Source organism: Pseudonaja textilis, chromosome 5 (genome assembly GCF_049901715.1).
Source record: "Pseudonaja textilis isolate UNSWEBS1 chromosome 5, rPseTex1.2, whole genome shotgun sequence".
NCBI lineage: Eukaryota > Metazoa > Chordata > Lepidosauria > Squamata > Elapidae > Pseudonaja > Pseudonaja textilis.
In genome coordinates, this window is record NC_141994.1 from 41,550,806 (window position 1) to 41,566,198 (window position 15,393).

General features: G+C 35.0%; 1 protein-coding gene across 3 annotated transcripts in view; it reads right to left on the reverse strand.

Annotated features, from left to right (window-relative positions):
- The window catches only part of CCDC38 (coiled-coil domain containing 38), a 34,499-nt gene that overhangs the window by 5,004 nt on the left and 14,102 nt on the right, over positions 1 to 15,393 (reverse strand). For all 3 annotated transcript variants that reach the window (XM_087934615.1, XM_026698413.2, XM_087934614.1), the window contains exons 6-15: positions 14,254 to 14,417; positions 12,336 to 12,416; positions 11,482 to 11,693; positions 8,970 to 9,083; positions 6,804 to 6,888; positions 6,522 to 6,597; positions 5,019 to 5,170; positions 3,537 to 3,672; positions 1,600 to 1,814; positions 385 to 478 (exon numbers count right to left, since the gene is read on the reverse strand). In XM_087934615.1, coding sequence (XP_087790741.1) covers positions 385 to 478; positions 1,600 to 1,814; positions 3,537 to 3,672; positions 5,019 to 5,170; positions 6,522 to 6,597; positions 6,804 to 6,888; positions 8,970 to 9,083; positions 11,482 to 11,693; positions 12,336 to 12,416; positions 14,254 to 14,417 — 1,329 coding nt within the window. The remainder of the gene's footprint in view (positions 1 to 384; positions 479 to 1,599; positions 1,815 to 3,536; positions 3,673 to 5,018; positions 5,171 to 6,521; positions 6,598 to 6,803; positions 6,889 to 8,969; positions 9,084 to 11,481; positions 11,694 to 12,335; positions 12,417 to 14,253; positions 14,418 to 15,393) is intronic.

A 15,393-nucleotide genomic window follows, 5' to 3' on the forward strand; every position in this document is an offset into this window, starting at 1 on the left:
TCTATGGGGTGGCTTTAGCCCCAAATCAAATAGATCGGTGCCCTTTGATGGAGAGCATGAACCGAAACCACAGACAATCACGGATTTCAGTCCGTCACCAAGGAAGTCTAACCAGAAGTATCTTATTAAAAAAAATTGTGACCACGACTAAACTATATTGTGGGATGACTCTGTATATAGGAACATGTGTCTGGCCTTAAAAGGGTAGAAGACATAATTCACAAGCCGTGAATAGGCATAATTAGTTAGATATAGCATAAGATGTTAGTAAAAGTTTTAACTACAAATAGCTAGTTTAGGCTTTGACAAAGTAGCTAGGCAAGCATTTATTCTGCTGTCATCCACCACAATCCAAAAACACATCTCTAAAGCATGACTACCAACCCTTTTCTTTGGTTCTGCAATCGCTCTCTCAAGAGCAAGCTTCAGCCGTTCTTCCTGAATTCTTCTGAGTTCTTTCAATTTGTCTTCATGTATCCTTCAAGAATGGAAAAAGGGAAGACTTTGAAAATGAAAAGGTTATTGTTGGAAGAAAGCTTCCTTTTTTTAATGCTCCCTGATTTTATTTTATTATGTTTAAATCTGAAGAACTCAGCATTATTTCAGTGAAGAAAAAAAACATGTTAGACCTGAGAATGAGAGAGGGTCATAGTGACTTATTGGAAACCTGCGATTGACGCATCCTATCTGTGTAAGAGACTGCACTTCAACCTCTTCTTTCTTGCTCCAGTTAAAAGGAAATCTCAAAGCCTTTTCTTCATGCCTTCTGGATACAGCTCCCATTGGTACCACAAGGTTTCTTTCTAATGAAAAGGGCTTAGCATCTCCTCTTTATACTGTATAATTAGATCAATTATACATCTATTTTGCCCCTAAGAAAGTACTATATTTTTTTCATTTTAGAAGACAAAGCTGAGTATCCTAATGGACAAGAATAATATTTTATAAGAGAAGCCCCCACAAATATTGTCCTACTAAATGGGAAATCATATGCATTATAATGGTGAGAAAGAACTTCCTAATGCCTGCTCTTCTCTTCCCTTTTTTATTACTTCACATAATTTTCCCCCACAGAGTTCCAATGCTATAGGCTGAACATTCTGCATTTTTTAATCCCAGACTATTTTTGCTAATTTGGGAGATATTTTTGGTTTGCATACTCATGTGCTTTTTTATTTCTAAATCATAGTCTAAATACTCTCTGACCTTTAATGCAAGCTCCATATTTGTATTATCACTTATTGTAATGCAACAAATATAATATTCATTGTCACCAATCATGTGCTGAGGTTCTTGGGAACAATATTTCTATCTGTTTATATTCTCCATCACTTGTATAGTACAGCTATTCTCTGTAGTCTAACTGATCTTTTCAGACATATCCATAATTCTGTAGCTGTTCACCCCAATTTTGCTCTTACAATTTTTGTTTTACTGTAAAGGGGCCTTAGGGCATCCAGCAAACAAAAAACATTGATTCTTTCTGAAACTGTCTACCTTTTAAGTCAAAAATTGAACACATGGCTGATCTCAATAAAATGGTGTTGGAATTCAGAGTTAAAATTACGTTAATCGATGAGATATTTTGCAAACTCTTACCTTTGTCGTCTTTCTTTTGCTCTGAGCTTTTCAGTGACTTCAATAATCTCAAGATACTCTTTTGGAAGTATTTCAAACATCTCACAGAGTTCTGAAACTCGCATTTCTATTTTTTTTAGCATTTGGAATGAGGTCATACTGGATACTTCCTGTGTCCCACAGCAAACACTGTATACTTCTGCTACCTTTTTAGTAAGTGAATCCAATATTTTATTCTTATGATGTAAATAAGAAAATTAATATCATTAATAACCCTTAGTCTTGGGAATGGAATATATTTTAATAAATAAGTACATAAACAAATGAGGCAAATTCTGAGGTTACATTAGAAAACATGAATCAAAGCTTATAGTAAAATCTAAAACTAAATACTAGAGGTAAGCAATCCCCAAATTTAGGCTAAGAATTATATAATTCTGAACATTGCTAAAATGGAAGTAAATAATGTATAAGCAAAATGGTATTTGCTTGGTGTGCAAAACCTAACAATACAAAAGTGGTGATGTACACTGTGAAAATTCAAATGGATAAATGTTAACCAATAAATGAAGTTTGGTGGTCAAAGAGGCATAAAACCAATGTGGATGCAAACACAAATGGAAGAACCTAATACACATTGGAAGAAGTTCTGGATGACTTTGGGCCAGTCACTCTCTCTCAGCCCTAGGAATATGAAGGGCAACTGCTTTGGAAAATATTGTAAAGAAAACTGCAGAGACTTATCTATTCAATCATCAGGGCCAAGAATGACTTGAAGGCCCTAAAACAAAAATAAAAAGTTTACTCAGCAGCAGCAAGACTGCATTTCAAGTGGTCCACAAATATAGTAGGGAGATATATTTACTTTTCAGGAATCTGAAAGGTTGCCAATTGGAAAAAGATTAAAGACCTATTCTGTCTCTCCAGAATGTAGGACATGGAATAGACTTATGGAACAGGAAGATAATGCCAGTTGAATGTGTGGGGGTGGGTGGGGGGATAACTGTAAGAGGAATTTGACAGAGTAACAAATTAGGCAAAAAAAGATAGTCTCTTATTTGCTGCATATGTTCAAGTTAGAACATGCTCAAGCTGGATTTTTACACTGAGCAGCATCTACATGTATTCAGATATAGAATCATAGAATGTAAGAGTTGGAAGGGACCTTTGAGATTATCTAGGTCAATTGTAGCTTCTGGCTCTATAGTTCCCTTACTTTAGTTACCTTGTTGTTGGAAAAGGTGCTAATGGTAGAAAAGGTGCAACAAGGAAGGAAAAATGGATAACCAGCAGCAGGGCAGATAGATTCAGTTACAGTGGCAATGAATGCGTGATTGGAAAATCTGAAGAGCCAAATTCGGGACAGATTGTCATGGAGAAAATCTGTGTGGTCATTAAGAATTTACCTTATTCAATGGGATACAATAAATCAATAAACCAAGCATTTAATTGCCACCATTAGATATTATAGTGGTAAAGCCATTATTTCATAATCCATATCAATAAGAAGTTGCTGATGGTCATTTTGGATGCTCTGCAATGTTACTCAGTAACATAAATGTTGCCCACTGGTATACTGACAGGATTGGTTTCCTTTGTCAATGAATCATGAGCCTGATTCAGCCCATCCCCCATTTGAGACAGTGGATACGGTATTCAGAAGTTGGCATCAGAATGCAAGCTCTTTACCATTGCTGCCTTCTGGGAAGTTTTTTTTTTTTTTAATTTTCCAGTCTAACCTAAAACCTTGATATTTCTCCCGTTCAAGAACAAATCAAGCCTGACCCTGCTTAGCTTCTGGGCTTAGGTAAAAGTGACGGGATGTTGGACCTTAGACTCTCAGGGTATTACATACGGATAAGAGATACAAAAATGCATCAGTACAAACTGTTAATTATCTTTTTTAAGGATTGGACAATCTGTATTATGATGAAGATGGTCGATGCATTCAAACTTACCATGGATGCTGGATTATATTCTCCTAAAGAAAACATTTTAGCTTTTAATGCCAGTTCAGCACTTTTTCCATCTTCTTTGAGGCAAGCAGCTATCAGAGCTTCTTTTTTGTCTCTAAGGTGTTTTACCTTTTGTTCCCTATTAAAAGAGAGTATAAAACTTAATAGCTAGACTTTAAATTAGCTTGTCTGTTTTAAATAGCTGAAGTACTCGTCAAGCTTTTAGATTCCAGCATTTTTCAGCAGAGGAAACAACACATTTTTGCTAACACCAAATCGATTTAATCTGAATTTCCTGACTCAGGGATTCCTGGAGATTGTCATAGTGTGATTTGTGGCAGACATGGTCTTGAGTTTGTAGCAGTGTCTTTATAAACTGGCCAATGCTGCAAAATAATTATCCAAATGATTTGCTACTAAGAGCTAAAATCTCTTAATTAGAAAGGACATCTTTTGCTTTAATTAAAAACATCTTTTTGAAAAGATGGTGAAAAAGTATAAAAGAATACATTTGGTAGAATAGCAAATAATGGAATGATCATCAATTGTACTGAAGGGGAGTGGGGAGCTATCCTGTATTGGACAGAGGAAGGCAGCCTCTATAGGAGGCAGGTGTTAGAGGGGCATCTGTGGAAGCTCTGTAGCTTCCTTCCCTGAACCCCATCTTAATTTTTGTCTTATGTGCCATAAAGCCTGCCCTGCGTAGTCTGCTATTCTTAGGAAGGGTAGAAGGTATTGTGTGATTCCCAACACTGCATTAAGATTCAATTGCCAGTCCAACCAACTTCAGCGCATAGGATTGTGATTTGCCTGTTGAGCTAGTTCTGTATTGGCGCGCCACAATCCCAAGATTTAAAGCAACGCATGCCACTTACTTGCAGTTTCACAAGAACTGGCTCATTTGAAAATATGGTTTATTCATCTAAGAATATAATTTCTTAATTATATTTCTTAATTACATTTCCTAATTATATTATTTCCAGATGCAATAATCTTAATTTCATTGGGCAATGTTGTATTCCTAGGTTATTTTTTTGAAGTGAAAAGACTTTTTGTGGAGAGTAGCTTCCATGTAATACAAACATTTTAAAAAGTGATGAGGGAAGCAGTGTGTTCTCTCCCTAAGATTCTCTAACCGAAGTCTAGAATGTTTAGGATAATTCAGTATTCTAATTCTTCATTTTAAAGCCAAAACATGTTTCATTTTTGAGGTATGTCATATCTCTTAGCTTCTCAATTCTTACATTGAATCCTTTTCCCTGTGTTAACTGTTAAAGAGCTGAAACCATCCTATACTTACACCCTGCTTAAAATTAAGCTAATCAGCTTTGCCTGAAATACAACACCATATTGAATTTATCTTCTTTCCCTGGCTAAAATCAGGAGATCTCAATAGGCTTGTTTGGAGCACAAATTGCTATCAGCATGTATGCATGTTCACACTTTGAAAATATATTTTAAAACCCTATTAAATTAATAACTTACATATGCTGCTTGACTATTTTCTCTCTCTGCTGGCTTTCCTCCAATGTGCCACTAATATCTTGAATGTTTTGGAATAATGAAAGATTTTGCTCTTCAAGATATCTGAACATCTGAAGCAACTCTTCTGTGTCTTTAAAATATATTTCTGGCTCCTAATGAAGGAGAGACAGTAGTGCATAATTTCTGGAATGGCACATCTGTTTGCAAATATTTTTTTGAAAAAAATGGAAATAGGGTAAAAGAGGGCATTTGAGGATTATACTCAACTGGCAATAAATTATTAAATATATAATGAGCCTTGGTGGCAGGGTTAGAGTACAGTACTGCAGGCTACTTCTGCTAACTGCCAGCTGCCTGCAATTTGGCAGTTCAAATCTCACCAGGCTCAGGGTTGACTCAGCCTTCCATCCTTCCAAGATGGGTAAAATGAGGACCCAAGTTGTTGGGGGCAATATGCTTACCCCAATATGTAAACCGCTTAGAGAGGGCTGTAAAGCACTGTAAAGTGGTATATAAGTCTAAGTGCTATTGCTGAGTGCTATAAATTAGCAAAAAACAATTAATTTCATTTGTCAATTTATATATTGTGCAGACTGTATGGTTTGCCATGCCACTAATTTTCTGTAAATGTGCTTAAATATGATGGGAACAGGTGACTGATATGCACTGAAATGCTGCATAATGTCCTTCACTGACATAAGGTTTTGTATATTTAGATACCATCATTTGCTGTAGAGAACACAGCAAAATAAGTTCAAGGATTATTTGTCAGGTCCACATGTGAAGTTCCAATTAAATTGATTTATTATTACTCATGCCTATGCATAGAAAGACTCTCAAATATTTGAGAATCTTCCTGCTAGTTGTAAGATCAGGGTCAATGGAATTCAAGAGAGGTTGGACTTAATCCACTTGTGACCATTTAGAGATTCTAAGCTGATTCCTCTTTTAACTCTGCCCTCAGGTTTTGCCATTCCTTCCCTACATTACTGGATTGAATCCACTAAAGACCTATTGGATAAAATATATAAAACAAAATACTTATTTCCTTGTAATCTAAATACTTTGTTAATTATAGAATCAATCAAGCAATCAATCAATTCTTTATTTCATTTATTAAGTAATGTTTTCTGCTTCTTTGATTCCTATAGCACTGAAAATATGTGCAGTGATTCAGATTATGTAGGTGATATCTGAAAGATTGTGGGTATTAAATAGTATCTAGAAGCACACTTCTTTTTCAAAAATAGTTTTATATTATTTTCACAAATGAGTTATTTGTAAAAACATATCCAACACACCTTCCTCCTCCTATTTTCACCACAACAATAAGCCTATGAGATGAATTGAACAGAGAGACAGTGACTGGCCCAAGGTCACCCAGCTGTCAGAATAGGACAATTCTTGGGTAATGAAACAACTGCAAGCAAACAACCAAATTCAGCACCAAGAACCCCACAGTTTCACTCTGATATATGTATATTTTAAAGATAAATGTCTTACTTTCTCACAATTCTGGATATCATCCAAGTTAAAAGTGTCCTCTGAAGATAGAGAGAAGCTGTTTTCACTTAAACCACTGTTATTAAAAGAAAAATTAACTTAGATATAATCTGTGTGTATACCTTGAAGCTTGCCAAGTAAGTGTTTAATGCCAAGCAGGAAGATCATGCTTGGTAAAGTAAAGATCCCACCTGAGGGAAGAGGAGGGGAGGGGAGGGGAGGAAAGTTGGTATGCACAGATGAGCTTGATTTGGTTTTTTCCCCAATTCAGATTGCTATCACCTTTCTGATGATATATATTTATCATCTGTTACTGATTTTGGGTCCACTACTCCTTGTGATGACTTTCTAAAGAACCTGTAGTCTCCTGCAAAAAAGAGAGGAAACATATAATATCATTCTTATTTAGCAACAGGAGTTTATTAGAATTATATCATACATGATGGATACATGAATCTACTATGAAAGGATTGCCCTAAGCAGGAATAGGCAACTGTGGGAGCACATAACTCCCAATTCCACTTTTTAAATTTTTGGTGGCCTCTAGAATACTTGCAGATTGTTGTGCTGTAATAAGGGGCAAACCAGATACATTAAACTCCTGCAAGGATTAAAACTTCTATTTTTACCCCTTAAACTCTCCAGGTGTCTCAATGCAAACTGAGTTCTTGGCCCTTAAACAAAAATGGAAGCATTCTATGTAATAAGTACTCATTGTTCAACTATTATCTTATGCATTTTCATAAAATGAACACAGAAAAAGCAAACATACGTGAGAAAAAAAGTTGAAGAAAAAAGTATATGGAAGCAGCTTTTCATATTCTTCATAGCAGTTTTAAGCACAAGTGTATTTTCTTTCTAAAGTTACATCATATTATGCTTCTTTCTATAATCTATCCCATTTAATCATCAAAACCATGAGTCACAAATTCATTTTTTCATTTTTATGCAAAAAGTCCATAAAAGGTATTCAGTCAGCAATAAATAGAAACATGATTTTACTCTAATCAAAGAAGTTATTTATCCATTTCAGTAAAATCTGTCGACTTCAACCATCCCTCCATAATGAGCAGTGCCAACTCTTTTCATCTCTGTGCATACAGCAATCTCGCTGCTATGATCATATACTGAAATAATTTTTAATGGCTTCTTTCTAATTATTTATCCATTAATCTTAAAAGAAAAAGTTCTGGCTTCAATTGAACGTTGATCTTTAAAATAATCTGTATCAAAGTAGGTATTGGATCCAATTTTTTTTTAGCTTTTTTACATGTTCACCAAGCATGACAAAACATTCTTTCTTCATATTTCCAACATACATTTGAAATGACTTTCTACATTCTAAATAATTTCTCTGGCATTATGTATCAATGATACATCATTTTATAAAAAATATCTTTGAGATCATAACACAATGTAAATTTCAAATCTTTTAAAATACCCCTGCATCTTTCTTCCAGTTTAGCAGCTTTTTTTGTAGTTGCCATGGCGAGAAAGTAAAAGTATGTCAGTTACTATAATGGGAATAAAAGGCACTCTTCTTCTTCTTCTTCTTCTTCTTCTTCTTCTTCTTCTTCTTCTTCTTCTTCTTCTTCTTCTTCTTCTTCTTCTTCTTCTTCTTCTTCTTCTTCTTCTTCTTCTTCTTCTTCTTCTTCTTCTTCTTCTTCTTCTTCTTCTTCTTCTTCTTCTTCTGTCTCAATTGGCTCAGGCTAGTCATAGTCAAATAATCTAGCTGATATTACTCTTGTCTCTTGTTTTGTAAAATTCACCAATTAGTACTGTCCACATACATAAACAATCAATCTTCCCACAGTGGTCCTGTCTGTTAGTCTAACTAGCTTTATTATTTTCAAAGATACTATCATCAAAGAAAAAAATATATTATTTCTTCTATTTTTTAAAATCACTGTCCTCCTTTTCTGTTTGAAACATCCTAATACTGCAATCTTGATCAGCTTTAAATTAAAATCCTTTAAGATAGGTTTTTTTTAATCTTTTTAATTTAAAAAAGAAGACACTGAAATTCTTCAATCTTCCTTACTGTTTGGAATATCTTTCTTAGATGTGAAGTACTTTAATTGTGAAGTGATTTAATTGTGAGGTGAACTTTTTGTCATTCAAATGTCCATAAAATGGCTGTACAGCAATTCAGGGCAAATTGTAAACTCCTTACTTCTCAAGTGGACTCACAATTGACCACAACAAACTAAACTGCATTTTGTTTTGTTTTGTTTGCAAGGAGAATCTCTTCCAGAACACAAGTGGGCAATCTCCTGATTTCTCCTGCTTCTAGAGAAGTTTTTTGTCACCAGAACCAAATCTTGGTTGGCAATTGAACCATTGTGTTGTCTCTGCCTGCAAAGCTGCTTATAGAGATGTCTAATCAGCCATAACATCTCACCCCAAAGCCCAGACTTCTTTCTTTCAAAGGTCTTCCTTATTCCTTACCTTGGTCATTTGAAACTTGTGCCTTTTCCTCAGGGTTGCCTAAGATGACTGAGACTGATTTGTCTACTGTCACTTTCTTGGCTGGCTGCGGCCCTTTATGATGTGCCATTTTGTCTAAGAGTAGTAGCCAAATAACACAAGAGTCATGTATTTTAAAAAGAACAAAACATGAACAAGTCATCAGCTCTATTAATCCTTGCTAAATCCAAACAAGGCTGCCACTGACAGGAAATAGATTCAATCTGCAAACGGTATTAAAGTGTTGTCAAAGTAAATAGTCAAACCATGGGACTGGAGACTGAATTATAATGCAGGAAACCTAGGGAAATCAGTCACACTAAGACTAAGGATGCAGCAAAAGAGAATGCTGATACATTATTTTGTTCATACATCAGGAGAACAATTATGCTCTTAGATTTTTCTTTAACTTAACATAATGCCATTACAAATTATTTCTTTAAATTGTAAAGTTAGCTGTTCAAACATTACTCCAAAGGCATACAATTGGTTAAAACTTCATTTTAAAACACTGAAGCAAATAGACTAAAATCAGCAACCTGGAGAAATACACAAATATTCTAAATATTTAAACAGGATCTTCTGGCTCAGAGCCTGTTTAAAAAAATAGTTATAAATGCTTTCCAAAAGGGCGGAAGGGTAAGAGTCAAAGAGAGGGCAATTATTCTTGATACAGGAGTGACAATTTCACTATATAAATGTTTCACTATAGTTATTTCACCATATAAACATCATTAAGACCTTTAAAAAAGTATATAGTTCATAATGTTCCTGGTGAACTAGTTTTTTTGTTTTTTGTTTTGCATCTTCAATAATTCGGGATATGACAAAATGTATTTATACCAACTAAGTTTTTTCTTTTAGGACATTGTTTCCTCCCTCCATTCCATATCTTGGCATACGTAGATAAAATTTCTATTTAAAAAAAGGCCTCCAAAAGCAATCATGAAGAAACCAATATAATACAGGAGTAATCTGAGAGTGCTGCTTTACTATTCAATAAGAGAATACACAATTTTACTAGACATGGGAATGGCATCCATTAGAATTGTAACTCTCTTGTTGAATTAAGATTTTTCATGAGTGCTCTTTGAATACAATTTTTGTGTCACATTGTACACATTTAATTGTTATACAATCTAACCTAACCTTTACAATAAATTTAGTCTTCTAGGATTTGGTCTTGACAAATTTTGATTCATATAATATTTCCATGATTTCCTCCTCTGGAACCTGCTCAGATAGTGATGCCAGACTGACTAATCCAATAATTTCCTGACTCTTGTAAAGAAGACAGTACTTTTCTTTCTTCAGTTTTTTTTAATACTTCACTTTATTGTGGACCCAGGGTGCTCTCTGAGCATAGTTGTTTTCACACAGTTGTTTTATCACTCAATTAAGTAATATCTACAGTGCCAGGAAGGGGCGGGGGGGGGGTTGCCCTGTTATATACTGTAGCTTATCCTGTCAGTTGATGGGGTTTTCGTTTTTTTTCCTTGGTAGTTCCTTGAAACAAGTGTGATGCTTGTTTATTTGTCTGGGTTGCTAGTTCCTTGATTAGGATATAGTTATTGCTTGATTGTCTGGTGTTAATCCTGTTGTTGATCCTTGCTTATCTGGGAATTGATTGCTGCTGAGGAGGTGTTCTGGAAAAAGGTTTGCTTCTTTTTTACTTTTTTAACCTTTTTTTTACAGCCAGATAAGCAGAGATCCAACACCAAGATTAACACTAGACAAACCATCAATCAATAAACACAAGCTAGCCAAGTATTTATCAAGGAGAAGATCACATCTTCACCAACTGACAGGGCAAGTACTGAGAGGGCAACACTATATGCATTTTTCTTTAGTGACCTGTCTGGGTTCCCTCACTTATGTACCGTACGTTTTTAGTTTTTCTATTTGGTAAATTGATGGTTTGTTTCCAATTGTGGTTTTGGTATCCTGATGAGTCCCCATTCATCTTAATCTCCTTTTGTTAACATGAACACTTCTGGTACATTAAACAAATTGACCAGAACGAATAAAGGGTGGTGATTGGAACTGGATATCCCAGTGCTTTCAGGTACAACAAATGCCCCATGGATCATAATTATTACAAATGAACTAGTCAATATGACGCATGGCTAAATTACATATTTGTTTGTTCCTATTTGCCACCTTCCCTGCAAACCTAAAGCAGGAGATGGGAATATATTAAAAGTATCATAGAGGAAGTATCCTAAATTCCTCCAGTTATTCAAAAACTTTATTCACAGGCAATCTCATATTAATGGAAGTTCAATGCTTCCCTTTCTTTTTTTTTTTTACATACATTAAAACTTCCTGCCTTTATATATTGTCCTTTATATATTTTCAGTTTAGTTTGTTTCAGATGTGTTAACCTTGTATCACTCAAGATTCCTAGTTGGTGTGCTTGCTAGAAGGATTACAGCAGTATTCCCCCACACTGTAATTTAAATGGTCAATGAACCACTGAAAACTGTGTACTTACTCGCTTTATTTTGCAGTATAATGGAGGGTGAGATTAGTTTGGCTTTATCAGCAGCTGGTGGGAAAGAAATAAGGGATTTTGAAGGGCTTTTTTTCCGTTCTTTCTTCCTCTTTGCCATCTGCTGCTCTTGCCACGCTTTGGGAGAAATACTAAACAAAAAGGCTTCATAGGATAAATACAGCTTCAAAAGGTCTTCAGTGTTTGCAATTTCACTGCATATGTCAAAAGAAAACAAGGGACACAAGGCATACAAGATGTTACAGATGTACAGCACCAAGCAGACATTTAAAATATAATTGAAAAAGCTGAGTAGAACATTTCCCCTGAATTACAGTATATGGTTTTATAATCGTTCTTATTAGTACTGGAGCTACTTGTACTATGTCTGGGCAGCAATGTTTTTCAAAATTACTTGAATTTGGGGAAGATTATTTCACCAAGAAACTTTCTGTCCTTTATTATAAACATCTATGAACTTGTTCAGAAATTTAAAAAAGAACACTTGAATATGCTTTATAAAAAGAATAGAAAGTATTAACTTGGGCTTAATAAGAACATCTACTCAATTTTCCATTTATTTTATAGTTCTAAAGCTTTGGGGGTTTTTTGTATCTCAGCTGCCACTTCTCAGTTGTCTATGATATAAATAGTGTACATTTTAAAGATTTTGAGCTGGATCATTTCGTGCCTTTCTGTATGACAGATGTATAAAGACCCTTGTGTAGGTATCTGGTACTTGAAATGCAACTTCATAGAGCAAGAAGATGCTGCATTGTGGAAAAATATACTAAGAATCACATCATCAAGAATCCTTCCCATAAATCTCTCTCATAAAGCAACGAGAAAGAGTTCACCTTTTAAGGGAGAACAGTTCATTCATGGCTATCCTCAGTTCTGTTGTTACTTCCATTTTGTATTTTGCCTCTTGAGTTGCCCTAGAAAAAGGCTGCATGTTATTTTAATACAGAGATGTTCATATTGAAATACAGAGTCAATCTGATGTACTAGCTAAGCCACCAGACTAGAAATTAGGAGACTGTGAGTTCTAGTATCTTAGGTATGAAGCCAGCTGGGTGACCTTGGCCAGTTGCCTCTCTTTGCCTTGGGATGCAAGCATTAGCAAAAACAACCCTCCAAAATCTTGCCAAGAAAAGTGCAGGGACTCAGGCAGTTGCCAGGATCAATAACTTGAAAGTACCCCTTTTCCAAATATTGAAATAGTTATACAGATGTGGTTTATATCTCTTAAATCAAGAAAGAAGGGGTATTTTTGTCTCTTCAAAAGAGATGATAGTTGTATAAACTTTTGGTAATCCAGAAACTTAATGAGAAAATAACTTGAGGATAATTTTAAAGAAAACTTAAAAAAACAAAACAAGCAATGTAATTTTTCATCAGAGTAGGGAGAAAATCCTATGTGACATTCAGCAATTATTGTTATTACTTGAAAATACTGAAAATGAAAAACACAATAAAATTTCCCTTGACGTAAACCCTTTTGTCTAAAGGAAATTGTATGTAGCTGATTCCTAATATCAGCTTCTTCTTATAATAAGAAATTCTTCAGGAATCTTTGGAAACTCCCCATTCCTTTTGGGTGTGATAAGGTAGACAGTGAAATCTCATCTACAGAAACAGTTCCTTCACTTTATTTGTAATAGAATTCTGTTTCTAAAACTCAATTAGTTTATTGTTAGGTCCTTTTAAGTTCTTACCCCTTTAGCTGCTCACAATGAGCAATTATGAAGTATTACATCTGAGATCAAATGGCATAAATTAGAAAGATCCCAAATCTAGTAGGTGGTAGTCACCTAATGGAAGAAATTATTATTATTTTCAAATGTACACGTATGCTGTCACATTACTCTGCAGTTCTTCTAAATACATTAATTTCTTATTCAAACAAGGACTTGAACAAAATTGGTTTAATCATGACACAAGGGCAGCAGAGTCTCTTTTGGGATAACTCAGTGGGTATATGAGTGTGCAAGCCCACTGCAGTTCTGAATTGTAACTAATAGTGGAAATGATTAATGTGGGGGCATCATAAATCCCAGAGTTATCATTGCAGACATGATGATGCTTGGGGTAAAGACAGGTTTGAGATATCTTGGCAGGGTGGTCTGGAATTAATCTAGAGGTGAACAGAAGCTTATTTAAGGAACTGGATTAGGGAAAAGTAAAGACTCCTTATTACAGTTGCCCACGGCATAGAGTACATAGATGCAGTTCAGAAAACAGCTATCTATGGGCCTTTATGTATGTTTTTATTCATATTCTGTAACAGGAAAGTACAGTTGCTGAATGCCTCATGTTTGGCTCCATAAACTCCTGCAAAAGCTGCTGAATTACAATGTTTATGATGTGACATGGGGACATTATTAATGTCCTGAAGGGTAATCATAGAGACATTATTTAATAATATTTATTTTTATTTAATGTAATATAAGCTAAATCAAATCAAACTTGTGCCTGGCCTAACACACTGTTTTTTCTTGGGCATCAATATTTTAGAATGTGACTCCTATGACACCATTCAAAAGCCAAGGATGACCAATTACTTAAAAAACTTCTAAAACCTAAGAAACACATCTAGCAGAGAGAAAAGGAAAGTATTTGGGGGGGAAAGAGAATCCATTTCCTGCAATTTCTCTTTGAGGGCTTTTTACTTGGGAAAACAGAAGAGGGAACCAGACAATGAACTTTTGAAGTCATACTCCAAATGTGGCCACTACAGTCTGCTGTAGAGTTAAAAATAGAATTGTAACTAACAATTTAAGGGCTTCTACAGAACTCCTATCATTTTGTCTGAGAAACTCCTCGAATGAAAGGGTATCGTCTTCTAATTTTGTTTCAGCAATTCTGGCCCTCCTCTCTTCCTTTGCTGCCATCTTCTCCAGCCTTGCCATGGTGCGTTGTTTTACTTTAACAGAGTACTGGCGAAAGAAAACAATAGCAAAATGTTATGTACAAAACATCTTAACGTACAGTAACTTGTCATACCCAAAGCATTCCCATGCACTTCTCTGGCACTGAGCATTTTGAAAAGATCTTGATTAAATATTGCTGTTTTTTTAAAAAAAGACTCAGATATTGATTTAAAATATTGACTTGGATTTCATGTGTATATGTGTGAGAGAGACAAGCCTATATGTTCCTGTCAAGCAAGCCATTGATCACTTTCCCCAAATTACTTTCCTGAATCATTTCTCACGTGTGTCATCTTTCTCCATTTTGAAAATTATGAATACCATTTACTGCTACATGATAGATTCAGAAATGTGAGCTAGCATACAACTCTGTGTGTGTGTTCTATTTTTTAAGTCTATAAAATCTTGAAATTGCATTATTAACTAGCAGCCCATCATATCCTTTTCTTGATTCTGTAACTAATAAAGAGGAATCATTCATTCACAAACCATTTAATGAAATCTTCCTAAAAGTGTCAGGATTCTTTTTCTATTGTCTTTGTATCAGCTGCAATTACATACCAGTAGCTTATTCAAACTACTATAGCTATTCTTAAAGAGCCCCATGATTATTTTTCTGTTTCAGTTCTCCAAATTGGATATTTTCACCACATTTTTTTGGGTAGTCTAGCAAAGTCCACTTTTCCTCATCAGCTGTGACCCACTTCTCCCTCAGCCTAGTGATTATGCCATAGTACAAGAGTTGTGTAAGTCTGTGCACATTTAAGTCTGTGCATGATAAATCTGGTTTCAGGAAGCTTATGCTATAACTGAAACAGGCTGTTTGCTCTGTTTGAGCAAAAAAAATCTCTCACTAGATAAAATAGATTTGTTTAAGGACTGCTCTGTTGCTTAACATCTGGAGCATCTGCTTAACGACTACCACAAAACAGGTTGTAAAATCGGGCCTGATCATTTAAGGACTTTCATGACTTATGACCAT